Source organism: Rutidosis leptorrhynchoides, chromosome 5, assembly GCF_046630445.1.
Source record: "Rutidosis leptorrhynchoides isolate AG116_Rl617_1_P2 chromosome 5, CSIRO_AGI_Rlap_v1, whole genome shotgun sequence".
In the NCBI taxonomy this organism is placed as follows: Eukaryota; Viridiplantae; Streptophyta; class Magnoliopsida; order Asterales; family Asteraceae; genus Rutidosis; species Rutidosis leptorrhynchoides.
This window is the reverse complement of record NC_092337.1, coordinates 316101592-316119805: the sequence shown is the minus strand read 5'-3', so window position 1 is coordinate 316119805 and position 18214 is coordinate 316101592. Positions and strand designations below refer to the sequence as shown.

The window sequence follows — 18214 nt, the reverse complement described above, 5'->3', positions numbered from 1 at the left end:
ATTATATAATACTCATTTCGTCTCACTATATAACTGTTCACATTTAATTTTTGAATTTTTTTTTTCAATTTTAACCGTAAATATTTTTATTTGAGTTATATATTATTTGATGAAAATTGTATAAAATGAAATCCGTTTAAACCCGGAATCATTTATATAAATTTTATCAAATATTATAAAACACAAATAACGGCTAAAGTTAACAAACAAAGAGTTTAAAGGTTAAATGTGGACACTTATAGTTGGTAGGAGGATAATATTAATATTAATAATATAATATAATATAATATAAAATTTAAAAAGTCGATAAATATAATCTCCAATATTTTCGATCCAACGCCTTTCTTCCCTAGTCTTTTTACTTTCTGTTCTGTTATCATATAACATCAAAATCAGCCCCAATTTCAAACGAAATTGGATAATTTTCTTCACAACAAATCTGGCTTTAAAGAGGTTAGTTTTTAGGTCTTCTTTGTTTATATTCAATTATTAGATTGTTTATTGTCTTATACTATCTAATTATCTATTTCTGATTTATAATTGTGTGTTTTAGGTTACTGTGCTATTGCCCATTACGGTATTTTTATCCACAATTTCAATACAAAACGATAAACTTATTGTTATTCATCTGTTTATATCAATTTTCAACATTACCTGCTTCTATCCATACGTATATTGTGTATTTGACTAGTTTCTATTGGATTTGTGTAATTGCTTGTGTTATATTAACGATCTCTGAATCATAATTAAAATTATTATTACTGTTATTTATTTATTCTGAAAATATTGATTTATGTTAAGGAATTCATTATTTAACATGTATGATGATTATTTTAAAGGATTTCATATTATTCAGCTCAACCTTTGCTTTAATTATATGTGTGTGTATGTGTATTGAAACATAGTTTTCGGACATATTATGTGCGTATATGCATTACATATGCAAGCATAAGTTCATACACATTTAAACCTTGTATAAGTTTTGGATTAATGATGGGCCATAAATGGCAGTTTCTCATATTGTTTGGTATGTTTAGTGTGTTATGAATGTTTTATTATGTTTGACTATTGGTCAAACATTTCGAATCTTTGTTCAAGTAACTTTGATCTGTATCTGCTCACTACGACTCCGTAATTGCTGTTTTTTTGTTAGTTAATCTTACCTCAATTGCTTATATATTTTTGATAGGCATTTGTCTCTAACGCATGTCAAAAACTGGGATCCAATAGGACCCACAGGAGTTGTTTCAGTCTGGCAGATACAACAAATTTAAACTGTTCTCGCACCACTAAACACGTGGTGGGTGATAATAATGAAGGAGTGATTCTACTTTGCGTTTTGAGAAGATCAAGATCATCACATATATGGAGATTGCGTCGCGTTTCAGTCGGATTATCACTTGATTACGGCTAAGATCAAAACTATTTTTTGTTCACAAGTTTGTATTGATTGAGCTATACATTTGTTTTTATATTTTCAATCATCTAGATGTAGTTGATTAGTGAGTTTGTCGTCAAGTTACTTTTGAAAGTCAGTTATAAGTGAGTCAACTCAGCTTGTTTGGCCAGAATGTTTAGATTCTCATGCTTCCATTCACCTACTAATCCTCAGAAACCAAAGGTGAGCTTGCTAATCTTTTTTGACCAAATGAAATGTGTGGTCTGAAGGTGGGAAAATGGGCGGTTTGTGTTGCAGATCCAAATGGGTTGGAATGGCTTGACCCTAATACTTTGTATCCCAATTTGTATAACCTTTGTATCCCAATTGTGAATCTACCCTTTGATTCATTAGAGATATAATCGTAGCCCTGATCGAGCCATTTCAAAGCGTTAAATTACTACTTCTTGATTAGATTTATACCCGTTGTGATTGACCATTTCATCTTTTCATATGCAGAAAACCGTTCAGTTGCCTACCGAAGCAATGCAAAAAACATTAGAAGATTACAACACAACTAAACCTAAAAACGATCCCTTCTTTTCTAAAGTTCCGAAACCTAACGAAATCAATCAATCTCCATCTTCGATCGGTCAAGATTGGAAATCGGAAGGACTTAAAAGCATGAACGACACTGATAGTGAACACGCACACGAAATACGAAGAATGAGAAAGAGTGTGTCTTTAGGAAGCGGCCTAGCACGTTATCAGGAAATGACACCTGGCGATCAATCGTCTTCTTCGCATGGTAATAATAGTGGAGACGAGTATCATAAAGCACAAACTTCTCTTTCTCCTCAGATAAGTTCAAATATGGTTAATATTGCATCAGATTTATCCCCCGATCACCTGCAACAATCTGATAAGGAATTCGGTGAAAATTCGGAGACTCGGTTTTCTGGTGCGTGTACGGGTGGTTCTAGTAGCCGTACACCTGGCACCCTGCACAATATCGTGAAATCGAACTCTTTGCCCTACTTGAATTCGGGTCATGATAATGTAATTCATCAATCTCGATCTTCTGAGGAGTTAAATGAGTTAGATTCAAGGTCGAACGATAAATCGGAAATAGAAAATGTTACTGAACATCATGTTGATAAAGCTGATGGTGAGGGTGATGATGCGTACGATTACGAGGGTTCGGCAAAAGACTGGATTGTCCCTGCGGTTGATGAACTGAAGGGTAAAAATGTCCAAGAAGATTATTCTGATTGTCAGTGGGAGCAATTGCCTAATGAGGATTTCAAGATTAAACGTATCGAGAAATGGGTTATGGATCTTCAACATTCTTCTTCATTGGAAGACGATTTTGATGACCTTGAGCAAAATGATGTTAACGATGCTATTTTCGATCCTGTGGCATCTGTAAAAAACGATGCTAAATCGATTATGGGTATGGATGCTGCTAAAAGATACATATCGTCTTTAAATGCTTCTGCCACGTCAGCGCAGCTTGCAAACCATGGGTTAGTTGTGATCCCGTTTCTGAGTGCTTTTTCGAGCCTTAAAGCACTTAACTTGTCTGGAAATTCGATAGGTTTAAATTCTTTTCTTTGTGCTTCAATATTCTATTTATCTGATAGTTTGGTATGTTGATGATATTAATTAATAATATTATTATGTCTTTTAGTGAGAATAACTGCGGGTGCACTTCCTCGAGGACTCCATATTTTGAATTTATCAAAGAACAGTATCTCCACCATTGAAGGCCTTCGAGAGCTCACGAGATTACGTGTACTTGATCTTAGCTACAATCGGATTCTCAGAATCGGGCATGGTGTGTATTATTCTTTCATTTTATAATTTTATCCATGCGTCCCAAAATAATCGTCTTTCTTTATTTCACAACTTTGACATTAAATATTATTGTTTGCTTTATATAATATTTGATGAAATTCATATGAATGGACTAGGTTTTAATCGTGTTTTCGATGATATAATTTTCTTCGAATATTATATAACACAAACAAAAAGTCAAAGTTGAAAAATCTTCAAAAGTCAAACTGAACAGTTATTTCTGGACGAAGTAAGTATATTCTAATACTGATTTAGTTGCTTGAATTAAACTGGATATAATTTGTTGTTGTTACAAGGTCTGGCATCGTGTTCATCACTTAAAGAACTATACTTGGCGGGAAACAAAATAAGTGAGGTGGAAGGTCTACATCGTCTCTTGAAACTGAACGTACTAGATTTGCGTTTCAACAAGCTATCAACAACAAAAAACCTGGGACAGCTGGCTGCTAATTACAACTCGTTACAAGCTATTAGTCTCGAGGGCAACCCTGCACAGAAAAACATCGGAGACGAGCAACTCAAAAAGTTCCTTCTTGGCCTTCTTCCTCATCTGGCCTACTATAACCGGCAATCGATTAAAACTGGTGCCATGAAAGACTCGTCTGACCGAGCTGCCCGACTTGGTATTTCTGCACATCAAATTGACCGTGGGTTGAGGTCGGAATCGAAAAAGTCAACTCATGGTAGGAAGAGTCAACCGGTGGGTAGAGGACGGCATGTAAGGCTGCCTCCGAGTGGGGTCAAGGGGATGCATGATAGGCATCAGTTTGGTGATGTGAGTAGTAAAGTTGTGAGCTTGAGTACTGATCTTGCGATGCGAAGAACTCATAGTGAAGGGTTGCTGAAAGCTGTTTGAGATGGAAGAACAAAGAGTTTGATTTGTGGGTTTATTTTCTGTTATGGATTTTGGATTTGATTTGTTTATCGCGTGATATGCACATTTTCATTGCTGTATTGTTGTTTGGATTTTAAGTTTGATATATATTTGATATAATTGTGTCGTTAGAAACTAAGCGTTGAGAAATTCCTCTGCTTTGTTGTTATCAGTTCTGCATTACGCGAGCCGTGATATAAAGGATGATGCATAGTAAAGCTAAATGAGCATGTTTATAGATATACAAAGTATTTGTTTTGGATTGTGATGAGATTACAACCTTGTTTGTTTAAGTGACATTGCCATGAGTAGTTTCGAACCTCATTGGTAGATAACTAAATATCTTCACGGTAATGAGGTGCTGTGGAAAAAATGATTAAATTGCTGACTCTCAATGTTGTTTAATCGTTCACCAATGCGTTTGCTAATGACATTCGAAAAAACCAACGATACTAAATCGTTGTGTGATGAAGAATTAAGAGTCGAAGTAGTATCTTAATTCTTAACCATTTAACACCTTCATTTATTTTGTTATTCTCTTTAGAATTATTGTATCCAAAACACTTCTCAAAAATTACATGTTATTGTCGTTTAGAACTAAGTTCAATCACAAAACATCAAATGCTTAATTTGAGTAGTGTAGTATATTATGCATTTTTTACAAGAATTATTCAGTTGACTCCGAAAAGTCAACATTGTTTTAGAAAGAAAGTGACTATACATTACATTGTATATACATTGCATTGTATAGTGCGAAGAAAATAGAAAAACAATATTCAAAAAGATGTAATCATATTATGACTAAGGATCACCATTTGACACATTCTCTGAACTCCCATTTGAAGAAGACTCGGTAAAGAAAACGATGTCCTCCGTGTTATCAAGAAATAACATAACAGAATGTGGTATCGGAGGCATATTCACATCCAACACCCCTTCGAGAATCTGTTCAACCATACTCATACTCGGCCTACTATCTTCCTCATCTTGGATACACCAACACGCAACTTTGCATATTTTTGTGACTTCTTCAACACTAGCTTCATTCTTTAACCTACTGTCTAGTACGCTAAGTATATCGCCTCCTACCATAAGAACTTTAGTGACCAAACTAGGGAAAAATGTACTTACATTTTCTGACTGCTCTGCGTTCCGTTTACCATATACTAATTCAAAAAGCATCATTCCGTAGCTATAAACATCTGCTTTGGGTGTGACTGCCACCCCCGATAACCATTCCGGAGCTAGATACCCACGTGTCCCTCTCATTGTCGTTAAAACTCGACTGAAGTCTCGACCCACGAGCTTTGCAAGGCCAAAATCCGCAATTTTTGGACAAAAATCCGCGTCCAAAAGGATGTTTTCTGGCTTTATGTCACAATGAATTATACAGTCTCTACACTTCTCGTGAAGATAAACCAGCCCTCGTGCAACTCCGAGTGCAATCTCATACCTTGTTTTCCAGTTTAACGGATTTTCATTAAAAATATGAGAACTTAACGAACCGTTTGGCATGTAATCATACACCAACAACTTATCGCTCCCTTGTGCACAGAACCCACGAAGACGTACAAGATTAACGTGTTGAATCGTCCCTATCGTGCTTACTTCACTCCTAAACTGCTTATCTCCTTGGCTAACACTTTCAAGTTTTTTTACTGCCACAACGGACGAATCACGCAATACCCCCTTGAAAACCGAACCAAAACCGCCCCCTCCTAGTTTCTCGGTGAAATTTTTCGTAGCTATTTGTAAATCTCTATACACAAACGACACCAATAATCCTTCCATTTTCGTTTTCGTGACAAATATCCTATTTTTCTTATAAATTATAAGCAAAAATAGACCGACAATTAATACCACGCCTGAGACGGACCCTACGACAACACCCATCTTGACCTCGTTTTTAACTTTATGAATACGACGTGGAAGATCTTTCGAAGAAACTTTAACGAAAATTGCATTCCCATTAACGTCTTCGGAAAGATTCAAAATATCTCCATACCAAACAGAACACTTGTTATCAACAAAAGAGTAAGCATTACACGAACAATCTCTCAAACAGGACGTACGACATTCTCCACCACCGCCAACCACCACCGAGCTATTTAGAGGCAGACTCTTGACTTTAAGCATGAAAAAATCCAACGTTACGTTGCTACTTCCGCATTCGATATTCGTTATTCTCACACACCCACTATTAAAAACATCCTGATTCCAATCGTTCTCGGATTTAGGCTTGAAACCCGGCACGCAACTACAAAACGGCAATTCAGTCAACCTGCAAGTACCAAACGCCCCACAATACGCATACGTCTCGCACTGTGTTCTCGGTTGAGCCCAAAACAAATTCCACTGCTTGCTATTATCCAACCATGATAGTTGCTGAATTTGCCCAGAAACATCCATTACAAATCTAGATATTATGTTAGGATCATACACAGAATAAGTGAAATAACTCTCGTTCTCTTTCGAAACGAAGCTGAAATTATAAATATAATTCAACCTCATTTCAGGTACAGAGCTAAATATATGCCCATTCCAGGGCCCACTTGTCCAATATTGTTGGGACCCATTCCACAAGCTTATATACTCGTTACCAGACGGGACCGGCTCCAACGAAAACATTCCGACACCGGGATCTTCATGGCTTCTCCATGAAGTAAGACGCTGGGCTTTTTTCTTTTTGTGATTGTAAACCAGTTTAGCACCTGGTAACCATGTGTGAACCGGGTTGTCAAAACTTTGCCAAACCGGGTCAACCGTGTTTGACCCGTCTGTCAAAACTAAATTCCCATCATCTTGAAGAACAGCAGCTGCAGAATTTGAATTGGTAGTGACATTTGTCGACCAAATTTGGTGCTTCGACTCGTTTAAGAGAACTAAATTTCCATGTAAGATTTTTAACTCGGAATTGAATATATCAAAGATTGGTGATTCTCTGTTTGCTACCCAAACTACGGTAGGAGGAGTGGTAGAAACTTTATTATACCATATGCCTACGTAATAATTCGAAGAGTTACCGGCTTTAAAGAAACCCAACGCGAAGTTTTCGCGTTTGGATACGATTGTTTGGTTTCCAGATAAAGAGAGGTTCGCGGATATAATTGAACTTGCATGTGAGAGAGAAATAAAGAGAAAGAAACATATGATGAGCAAATACTTCATTAAAATGTTACTTGTTTTGAGGCACATAACTGATATAAAATTTGGACGAGGAATGAAAAATATGGTAGTACAAGTAACATGTCTTATAGAGATGAGAATTAAGCACGATTGAATGCCAGTTTAGAACGAAAATAACATTCTAACTTGCGAAACCCGCTTGAGAAGCCAAGTCAATATAATTTGGAGTAATGCTTGTTCCTTTCCAAGTCCTTATGGAAAACTTTTAAGTGGAGTATTGAAAGCTCATATATATTCCACCATTAATTAATAATAATTCAAAGTCAACATTTTTAGAATGTGGAACTTCAACTGATTATTTTCTCAAGGAATATCTGTACGGGACAATGTAACATTAAATGAATTTAGCTTCTAAGCCTCTTATCATCCTCCAGTTTGCTCTAATAAAGATATTAATTATTTATAAAGGTAGTTAGAGCAAGGCACAGTTAGACCTTAGTGAAACAGATCAATCATTAATCATCAAATTAATCTACAATGGTTATCTCCACTCCACAACCTAATTAACAAACTGACCCTAGTTTTACAAAACAGATTATACTCTCTTAGAATTTTACTCTGTAAATTATTACCAGTAAATTTATCACAAATAATAGTAGACTTTTTTATTGGGATAAAGAAAAAAACATTTTACAAAAAAATCAATCGTAGATTCCCATTTGTCTTCAACTATTTCCCTTTATTATGTTATTGATAATTGATAATTGATTGATTGATTGATATAAACACAATGTTCCGTATAAGAGGATGATGATTGTTGTGATTATGAGAGGATCGCCTGGACGTTGGTACACACAAATTTGAGAGAAAATAACTTTATTACTCACAAGAATAGATTACAGAGTATTACAAAACTCAAAAACAAAAAAAACTCTCAAACTAACACACTAGGAATTCTCACCACTCTCTAGGGATGTATTCACTCTTGGTTAGGATTACACATTTAACTCACACACACACTAACAATGTGTGATTACACTTTTTCTGAATGCATTACAATGAAGTTTCCACCTCTATTTATAGGAAAAATTTGAGGAGGTGGAAATGTGTGAACGCTAGATGGTGTGAACGCAAAAAATGGTGGCTAGTCGTAATTGTTTCCAATTTTGCTTCTTCCATATTAGTTGTTCAAAGTTGGCAAGCCGTCATTGTTTTCAAGTTTGCTTCTTCCACATGAGATGGCGACATCTAGAAGAAACTAGAATAAGGCATCTAGAAGACACGAGATCTAGAAGATACTAGATTACGGCTGGAAATCATCAATTCTCCCCCTCCAGACGTATCTAAACAAAACATTCCGGTTATGTCTCTGCATAACTCTAACTTGTCTCGAGTCACCACCTTTGTCAACATATCTGCAGGATTCTCCTTTGTATGGATCTTGACTAGTCTCAACAGTTGTCGATCAATTACCTCGCGTATCCAATGATAGCGAATATAAATATTTTTTGTACGGAAATGGTACATAGAGTTCTTGCTCAAATCTAGAGCATTATGACTGTCACAATGTACCTTGTACTCCTTTTGATTGATTCCAAATTCTTAGAGATAACGCTTTAACCACAACATTTCTTTACCAGCTTCTGCGGCAGCAATATATTCTGCTTCGGTTGTGGATAATGCAACACAGTTCTGTAGTCTTGACTGCCATGAAACAGCTCCTCCTGCAAAAGTGTAAATGTATCTTGAAGTAGATTTCCTACTATTAGGATCTTCGGCCATATCCGCATCTATATAGCCTTCCAAGATTGGATCAGCTCCCCCGTAATAAAGACATATCTTCGCTGTACCTTTAAGATATCCGAGAATCCATTTCACCGCATTCCAATGCTCTTTCCCGGGGTTAGAGAGAAAACGACTCACTGTTCCCACTGCGTGAGCAATATCGGGCCTCGTACACACCATTGCATACATCAAACTTTCAACTGCTGAAGAATATGGTACTGAAGACATCTCTCCGATATCTTCCTTGGATGAGGGACAAGAACTCTTGCTTAACTTGAAATGGTTGGCTAATGGAATGCTAATAGGTTTGGCATTGTTCATATTGAAACGTGAAAGCACTCGTTCAATATACTTCTCCTGAGATAGTCATAACCTTCTATTCTTCCTATCTCAGGTAATCTGCATTCCCAAAATTTGTTGAGCCTGTCCTAAGTCTTTCATGTCAAAAGACTTAGAGAGTTCCTTCTTCAGCTGGTTGATCTTCGTTGCGTCTTTCCCTACGATCAAAATATCTTCTACATATAGTAGAAGAGCAACGAAATTTCCTTCAGAAAACTTTTGAATATAGACACACTCATCCGCTGCAGTTTTCTTGTACCCTTGACTCACCATGCACGAGTCAAACTTCTTGTACCCTGCCTAGGTGCCTGCTTTAAACCGTACAAACTTTTCTTCAGTTTGCATACGAGGTTATCTCCTGAAACCTCAAAACTTTCTGGCTGTTCCATGTAAATTTCTTCATGTAAATCTCCATGAAGAAAAGCTGTCTTTACATTCATTTATTCAAGCTCCAAGTTCATACTTGCGACCAATCTAAGTATGACTCTGATTGAAGTCATCTTGACTACTGGTGAAAATATCTCGTCAAAGTCAATTCCTTTCTTCTACTAGAATCCTTTGACTACAAGCCGTGCTTTGTATTTCACCACTTTTTCGCTGCCATCCTTTTTCAACTTGAACACCCATTTATTTTTCAGTGCCTTCTTCCCGCGTGGAAGTTCTACAATCTCATAAGTTTGATTTTTCTGCAGAGAATCCATCTCATCCTGCATTGCGAGCAACCATTTTTCTTTGTCCTTATGAGATACCGCTTCATGAAAACTCTCTGGTTCTCCGTCTTCAGTAAGTAGAAGGTACTCGGATTCTGGATATCTACTCGATGGAATCCGACCTCGTTCAGATCTACGAACTTCTGGAATATACTGAGGAGATCCACCATCATCTTCGCCTTGTGATGGTCCTGGAACGTCTAGCAGATGAGGTTGTGGCTCCCCCTGCTCAGCACCGTTATTTTTCTCATTATCTTCTACTTCTGGTGTTTCATCTTGCACTGTATATTCATTTCTCATGAATGATTCTGTTGTTGCCTCTGGCACCTGAGCAGCAACATTTGATTTCTGAGATATTGTGAGCTTTTCAATATCTTCTATTGTCTGGCTTTCATGGAACACTACGTCCCTACTTCTGATCAACTTTTTCTCCTTTGAATCCCATAATCTGTATCCAAATTCTTCATCTCCATAGCCTATGAATATGCATGGAGTGGTCCTTGCATCCAGCTTCTGCCTGAGCTCCTTGGATACATGTGCGTACGCCAAACATCCAAATACTCTTAAGTGAGAGTATGATGGATCCTTTCCTGTAACATCCTCAATCGAGCCTAGATGTAAGATTACTAGATTGCCTTTAAGTTTGTATTGCGTTATTATATGCTTTTTATTTTTATTTAATATTTATTATTATTTAATGATGTGGTTAGGACCAGTTTGTAACAAGGGTCACAGAACAGGTTTGTTTATTTAATTTGGACTTTGTTTGGGTTGCCAAATGATGTACGAAAGATATCAGATAACTGATAAATACACGTGTGTTGCACAGTGTGGGAATTTAACCCAATTAAGTGACTAGTGTGCTGGTTCCTTTCTCATTTTCCAGACCCTTCCCAAAACACACCCGTTCTTCATCTCCCTCACCTACCAAACCCTAATCCTTGATTCTTGTTTTAGAGCTCAAATCATTTACATTTTCGTATTCCTTTTGATTTACTGATTCTAACAAGGTAAGATTCATAGCTTTTCATGCTTTAATCATTGAGAAAATTGAGTTTTTGTGTTAGTTTTTACAAAGTGAGTAATTTGGGTCTAAGTGGTTAGATTTGATGTTGTTTGAGTCCAAATCTTGTGGGTTTATGTTTCTTAATGTATAGTGTCTTCGATTTGGTCAGTTTTGAGGTCATAAACGAGCTCTAGAGCAAGAATTGGTCGATTTTGGGTGAAACCCGTCACTTTGTCTTCAGCTTCTGCAGATGAATACGGTCGGCCGAGTGTCTCCTGACACTCTTCCTGACACTCGACCGACTGACTCGACCATCGACCGAGTGTGTATGACCCACGGCCGAGTGTGTATGACCCACGGCCGAGTGTGTCTGCGAGAGACCATCGACCGAGTGACTAGACACTCGGCCGAGTGAGTGTAGACAGTCGACCGACTGTCTCTGACAGTCGACCGAGTGTCTTGGGCAGTGAATATTTTACCAAGTGTTGAGTTTTAGCCGTTATGCTGCCCGTTTGTATTTTGATGTAAATTTTGAAAGTGCACAAGTGTTAAGGAGAAAAATTTTAGCGGACAGTTTTTCTGAAAAAAAATTTTCTGTATTGTGTTATTTGGTGTTTATGGACATAAACTAACTCGTGTATATGTATTTCTTAGGAGAAAAGGAGAAAGAGAAGGTTCAGTGATTAGATAGCTGAACACCTTCTCGTTTGCTGGTATTTGGTGAGTGGGACTAACTGGAGAACATAGTATATAGAAGCATGTTATATTATGATTGCCATGCTTGTTAGATATACTTATTGTTGTGGTTAGTTAGTTCTTGTGATTAAAAACGTTCCATATTAATTGATTTCGTTGCGAGGTTTTGACCTCTATATGAGACGTTTTTCAAAGACTGCATTCATTTTTAAAACAAACCATAACCTTTATTTCATAAATAAAGGTTTAAAAAGCTTTACATAGATTATCAAATAATGATAATCTAAAATATCCTGTTTACACACGACCATTACATAATGGTTTACAATACAAATATGTTACATCGAAATCAGTTTCTTGAATGCAGTTTTTACACAATATCATACAAACATGGACTCCAGATCTTGTCCTTATTTTAGTATGCAACAGCGGAAGCTCTTAGTATTCACCTGAGAATAAACATGTTTTAAACGTCAACAAAAATGTTGGTGAGTTATAGGTTTAACCTATATATATCAAATCGTAACAATAGACCACAAGATTTCATATTTCAATACACATCCCATACATAGAGATAAAAATCATTCATATGGTGAACACCTGGTACCCGACATTAACAAGATGCATATATAAGAATATCCCCATCATTCCGGGACACCCTTCGGATATGATATAAATTTCGAAGTACTAAAGCATCCGGTACTTTGGATGGGGTTTGTTAGGCCCAATAGATCTATCTTTAGGATTCGCGTCAATTAGGGTGTCTGTTCCCTAATTCTTAGATTACCAGACTTAATAAAAAGGGGCATATTCGATTTCGATAATTCAACCATAGAATGTAGTTTCACGTACTTGTGTCTATTTTGTAAATCATTTATAAAACCTGCATGTAATCTCATCCCAAAAATATTAGATTTTAAAAGTGGGACTATAACTCACTTTCACAGATTTTTACTTCGTCGGGAAGTAAGACTTGGCCACTGGTTGATTCACGAACCTATAACAATATATACATATATATCAAAGTATGTTCAAAATATATTTACAACACTTTTAATATATTTTGATGTTTTAAGTTTATTAAGTCAGTTGTCCTCGTTAGTAACCTACAACTAGTTGTCCACAGTTAGATGTACAGAAATAAATCGATAAATATTATCTTGAATCAATCCACGACCCAGTGTATACGTATCTCAATATTGATCACAACTCAAACTATATATATTTTGGAATCAACCTCAACCCTGTATAGCTAACTCCAACATTCACATATAGAGTGTCTATGGTTGTTCCGAAATATATATAGATGTGTCGACATGATAGGTCGAAACATTGTATACGTGTCTATGGTATCTCAATATTACATAATATACAATACAAGTTGATTAAGTTATGGTTGGAATAGATTTGTTACCAATTTTCACGTAGCTAAAATGAGAAAAATTATCCAATCTTGTTTTACCCATAACTTCTTCATTTTAAATCCGTTTTGAGTGAATCAAATTGCTATGGTTTCATATTGAACTCTATTTTATGAATCTAAACAGAAAAAGTATAGGTTTATAGTCGGAAAAATAAGTTACAAGTCGTTTTTGTAAAGGTAGTCATTTCAGTCGAACGAACGACGTCTAGATGACCATTTTAGAAAACATACTTCCACTTTGAGTTTAACCATAATTTTTGGATATAGTTTTATGTTCATAATAAAAATCATTTTTCCATAAGTATAGCTTTTAAATCAAAGTTCTTCTTAGCTTTTAATTATCCCAACCAAAACAGCCCCCGGTTTTACTACGACGGCGTATATCCAGTTTTATGGTGTTTATCGTGTTTCCGGTTTTTAAATCATTAAGTTAGCATATCATATAGATATAGAACATGTGTTTAGTTGATTTTAAAAGTCTAGTTAGAAGGATTAACTTTATTTGCGAACAAGTTTAGAATTAACTAAACTATGTTCTAGTGATTACAAGTTTATAACGTTGAATAAGACAGCTTTTTATGTATGAATCGAATGATGTTATGAACATCATTACTACCTCAAGTTCCTTGGATAAACCTACTGGAAATGAGAAAAATGGATCTAGATTCAAAGGATCCTTGGATGGCTTGAAAGTTCTTGAAGCAGAATCATGACACGAAAACAATTTCAAGTAAGATTTCCACTCGAAATAAGATTGTTATAGTTATAGAAATTGAATCAAAGTTTGAATATGAGTATTCCCTTATATTAGAAAGATATATTACTATAAATAAGAAAGATTTTTTGAGGTTGGATGATCACTCTACAAGATTGGAAGTAAGCTAGCAAACTTGGAAGTATTCTTGATTTTATGAAACTAGAACTTGTAGAATTTATGAAGAACACTTAGAACTTGAAGATAGAACTTGAGAGAGATCAATTAGATAAAGAAAATTGAAGAATGAAAGTGTTTGTAGGTATTTTTGGTCGTTGGTGTATGGATTAGATATAAAGGATATGTAATTTTGTTTTCATGTAAATAAGTCATGAATGATACTCATATTTTTGTAATTTTATGAGATATTTCATGCTAGTTGCCAAATGATGGTTCCCACATGTGTTAGGTGACTCACATGGGCTGCTAAGAGCTGATCATTGGAGTGTATATACCAATAGTACATACATCTAAAAGCTGTGTATTGTACGAGTACGAATACGGGTGCATACGAGTAGATTTGTTGATGAAACTGAACGAGGATGTAATTGTAAGCATTTTTGTTAAGTAGAAGTATTTTGATAAGTGTCTTGAAGTCTTTCAAAAGTGTATGAATACATATTAAAACACTACATGTATATACATTTTAACTGAGTCGTTAAGTCATCGTTAGTCATTACATGTAAATGTTGTTTTGAAACCTTTAGGTTAACGATCTTGTTGAATGTTGTTAACCCATTGTTTATTATAACAAATGAGATGTTAAATTATTATATTATCATGATATTATGATATATAATATATCTTAGTATGATATATATACAGTTAAATGTCGTTACAACGATAATCGTTACATATATGTCTCGTTTCGAAATCATTAAGTTAGTAGTCTTATTTTTACATATGTATTTCATTGTTAATACACTTAATAATATATTTACTTATAATTTAACATAATTAACCAAGTGTATCAATATCTTAATTGAAGTTTTTCATTGATTTGGATTTCGTCCAACGGAATAGTGAGATCTTCTTTAGCAAAACATTTCTTCAAATTTGAGATGTGGAAAGTGTTATGTACAGCCGCGAGTTGTTGAGGTAGCTACTGGTCCGACACGATCTATAATCTTGAATGGTCCAATGTACCTTGGATTTAGTTTCCCCCGTTTACCAAATCGAACAACGCCTTTCCAAAGTGAAACCTTAAGCATGACCATTTCTCTAATTTCAAACTCTATATCTTTTCTTTTACTGTCCGCGTAGCTCTTTTGTCGACTCTGGGCGGTTTTCAATCTTTGTTGAATTTGGATGATTTTCTCGGTAGTTTCTTGTATTATCTCCGGACCCGTAATCTGTCTATCCCCCACTTCACTCCAACAAATCGGAGACCTGCACTTTCTACCAGAAAGTGCTTTAAACGGTGCCATCTCAATGCTTGAATGGTAGCTGTTGTTGTAGGAAAATTCTGCTAACGGTAGATGTCGATCCCAACTGTTTCCGAAATCAATAACACAAGCTCGTAGCATGTCTTCAAGAATTTGTATCGTCCTTTCGCTCTGCCCATCAGTTTGTGGATGATAGGCAGTACTCATGTCTAGACGAGTTCCCAATGCTTGCTGTAATGTCTGCCAGAATCTTGAAATAAATCTGCCATCCCTATCAGAGATAATAGAGATTGGTATTCCATGTCTGGAGACGACTTCCTTCAAATACAGTCGTGCTAACTTCTCCATCTTGTCATCTTCTCTTATTGGCAGGAAGTGTGCTGACTTGGTGAGACGATCAACTATTACCCAAATAGTATCATAACCACTTGCAGTCTTTGGCAATTTAGTAATGAAATCCATGATAATGTTTTCCCATTTCCATTCTGGGATTTCAGGTTGTTGTAGTAGACCTGATGGTTTCTGATGTTCAGCTTTGACCTTAGAACACGTCAAACATTCTCCTACATATTTAGCAATATCGGCTTTCATACCTGGCCACCAAAAATGTTTCTTAAGATCCTTGTACATCTTCCCCGTTCCAGGATGTATTGAGTATCTGGTTTTATGAGCTTCTCTAAGTACCATTTCTCTCATATCTCCAAATTTTGGTACCCAAATTCTTTCAGCCCTATACCGGGTTCCGTCTTCCCGAATATTAAGATGCTTCTCCGATCCTTTGGGTATTTCATCCTTTAAATTTCCCTCTTTTAAAACTCCTTGTTGCGCCTCCTTTATTTGAGTAGTAAGGTTAGTGTGAATCATTATATTCATAGATTTTACTCGAATGAGTTCTCTGTCCTTTCTGCTCAAGGCATCGGCTACCACATTTGCCTTCCCCGGGTGGTAACGAATCTCAAAGTCGTAATCATTCAACAATTCAATCCACCTACGCTGCCTCATATTCAGTTGTTTCTGATTAAATATGTGTTGAAGACTTTTGTGGTCGGTATATATAATACTTTTGACCCCATATAAGTAGTGCCTTCAAGTCTTTAATGCAAAAACAACCGCGCCTAATTCCAAATCATGCGTCGTATAATTTTGCTCGTGAATCTTCAATTGTCTAGACGCATAAGCAATCACCTTCGTCCGTTGCATTAATACACAACCGAGACCTTGCTTTGATGCGTCACAATAAATCACAAAATCATCATTCCCTTTAGGCAATGACAATATAGGTGCCGTAGTTAGCTTTTTCTTCAATAATTGAAACGCCTTCTCTTGTTCATCCTTCCATTCAAATTTTTTCCCTTTATGCGTTAATGCAGTCAAGGGTTTTGCTATTTTGGAGAAATCTTGGATGAATCTTCTGTAGTAACCAGCCAATCCTAAAAATTGACGTATATGCTTCGGAGTTTTTGGGGTTTCCCACTTTTCAACGGTTTCGATCTTTGCCGGGTCCACCTGGATACCTTCTTTGTTCACTATGTGACCGAGGAATTGAACTTCTTCCAACCAAAATGCACACTTTGAAAACTTAGCGTACAGTTTTTCTTTCCTCAATACTTCTAGCACTTTTCTCAAATGTTCTTCGTGCTCTTGATCATTCTTTGAGTAAATAAGTATGTCATCGATGAAAACAATGACAAACTTGTCAAGATATGGCCCACACACTCGGTTCATAAGGTCCATGAACACAGCTGGTGCGTTAGTCAATCCAAACGGCATAACCATAAACTCGTAATGACCATAACGCGTCCTAAAAGCAGTTTTTGGAATATCATCCTCCTTTACTCGCATTTGATGATATCCAGAACATAAATAGATCTTCGAATAAACCGACGAGCCTTGTAGTTGATCAAATAAGTCGTCAATTCTCGGTAGTGGGTAGCGGTTCTTGATGGTAAGTTTGTTCAACTCTCGGTAGTCGATACACAACCTGAATGTACCATCTTTCTTCTTGACAAACAAAACAGGAGCTCCCCACGGTGATGTGCTTGGTCGAATGAAACCACGCTCTAAAAGTTCTTGTAATTGGCTTTGCAGTTCTTTCATCTCGCTGGGTGTGAGTCTGTAAGGAGCACGAGCTATTGGTGCAGCTCCTAGTACAAGATCTATTTGAAATTCAACGGATTGATGTGGGGGTAATCCCGGTAATTATTTCGGAAATACATCGGGAAATTCTTTTGCGACGGGAACATCATTGATGCTCTTTTCTCCAGTTTGTACTTTCTCGACGTGTGCTAGAATAGCATAGCAACCTTTTCTTATTAGTTTTTGTGCCTTCAAATTACTAATAAGATGTAGCTTCGTGTTGCCCTTTTCTCCGTACACCATTAAGGGTTTTCCTTTTTCTCGTATAATGCGAATTGCATTTTTGTAACAAACGATCTCTGCTTTCACTTCTCTCAACCAGTCCATACCGATTATCACATCAAAACTCCCTAACTCTACTGGTATCAAGTCAATCTTAAATGTTTCGCTAACCAGTTTAATTTCTCGATTAAGACATATATTATCTGCTGAAATTAATTTACCATTTGCTAATTCGAGTAAAAATTTACTATCCAAAGGCGTCAATGGGCAACTTAATTTAGCACAAAAATCTCTATTCATATAGCTTCTATCCGCACCCGAATCAAATAAAACGTAAGCAGATTTATTGTCAATAAGAAACATACCCGTAACAAGCTCCGGGTCTTCCTGTGCCTCTGCCGCATTAATATTGAAAACTCTTCCGCGGCCTTGTCCATTCGTGTTCTCCTGGTTCGGGCAATTTCTAATAATGTGGCCCGGTTTTCCACATTTATAACAAACTACATTGGCATAACTTGCTCCG

General features: G+C 36.3%; 2 protein-coding genes across 2 annotated transcripts; one reads left to right on the top strand and one right to left on the bottom strand.

Annotated features, from left to right (window-relative positions):
• Window positions 1-1999: 1999 nt before the first annotated feature.
• LOC139847006 (uncharacterized) lies at window positions 2000-4244 on the top strand. The gene is made up of 3 exons (XM_071836603.1): window positions 2000-2975; window positions 3069-3215; window positions 3532-4244. Exons 1-3 carry the CDS (start codon window positions 2063-2065, stop codon window positions 4089-4091), a joined length of 1620 nt encoding a protein of 539 aa, XP_071692704.1. The 5' UTR covers window positions 2000-2062; the 3' UTR covers window positions 4092-4244.
• A 487-nt stretch (window positions 4245-4731) lies between these two features.
• LOC139847004 (G-type lectin S-receptor-like serine/threonine-protein kinase At2g19130) lies at window positions 4732-7332 on the bottom strand. Its single transcript, XM_071836601.1, has one exon. It carries the CDS (start codon window positions 7302-7304, stop codon window positions 4911-4913), a length of 2394 nt encoding a protein of 797 aa, XP_071692702.1. The 5' UTR covers window positions 7305-7332; the 3' UTR covers window positions 4732-4910.
• Window positions 7333-18214: the final 10882 nt, after the last annotated feature.

What these genes read in the sequence shown, in the direction of transcription:
- LOC139847006 (XM_071836603.1), top strand. Translation starts at nt 2,063, where the DNA reads ATGAACGACACTGATAGTGAACACGCACACGAAATACGAAGAATGAGA. An exon ending in CTTGTCTGGAAATTCGATAG is followed by an intron (nt 2,976 to 3,068) that starts GTTTAAATTCTT and finishes TATGTCTTTTAG; the next exon opens with TGAGAATAACTGCGGGTGCA. An exon ending in GATTCTCAGAATCGGGCATG is followed by an intron (nt 3,216 to 3,531) that starts GTGTGTATTATT and finishes TGTTGTTACAAG; the next exon opens with GTCTGGCATCGTGTTCATCA.
- LOC139847004 (XM_071836601.1), bottom strand. Translation starts at nt 7,304, where the DNA reads ATGTGCCTCAAAACAAGTAACATTTTAATGAAGTATTTGCTCATCATA.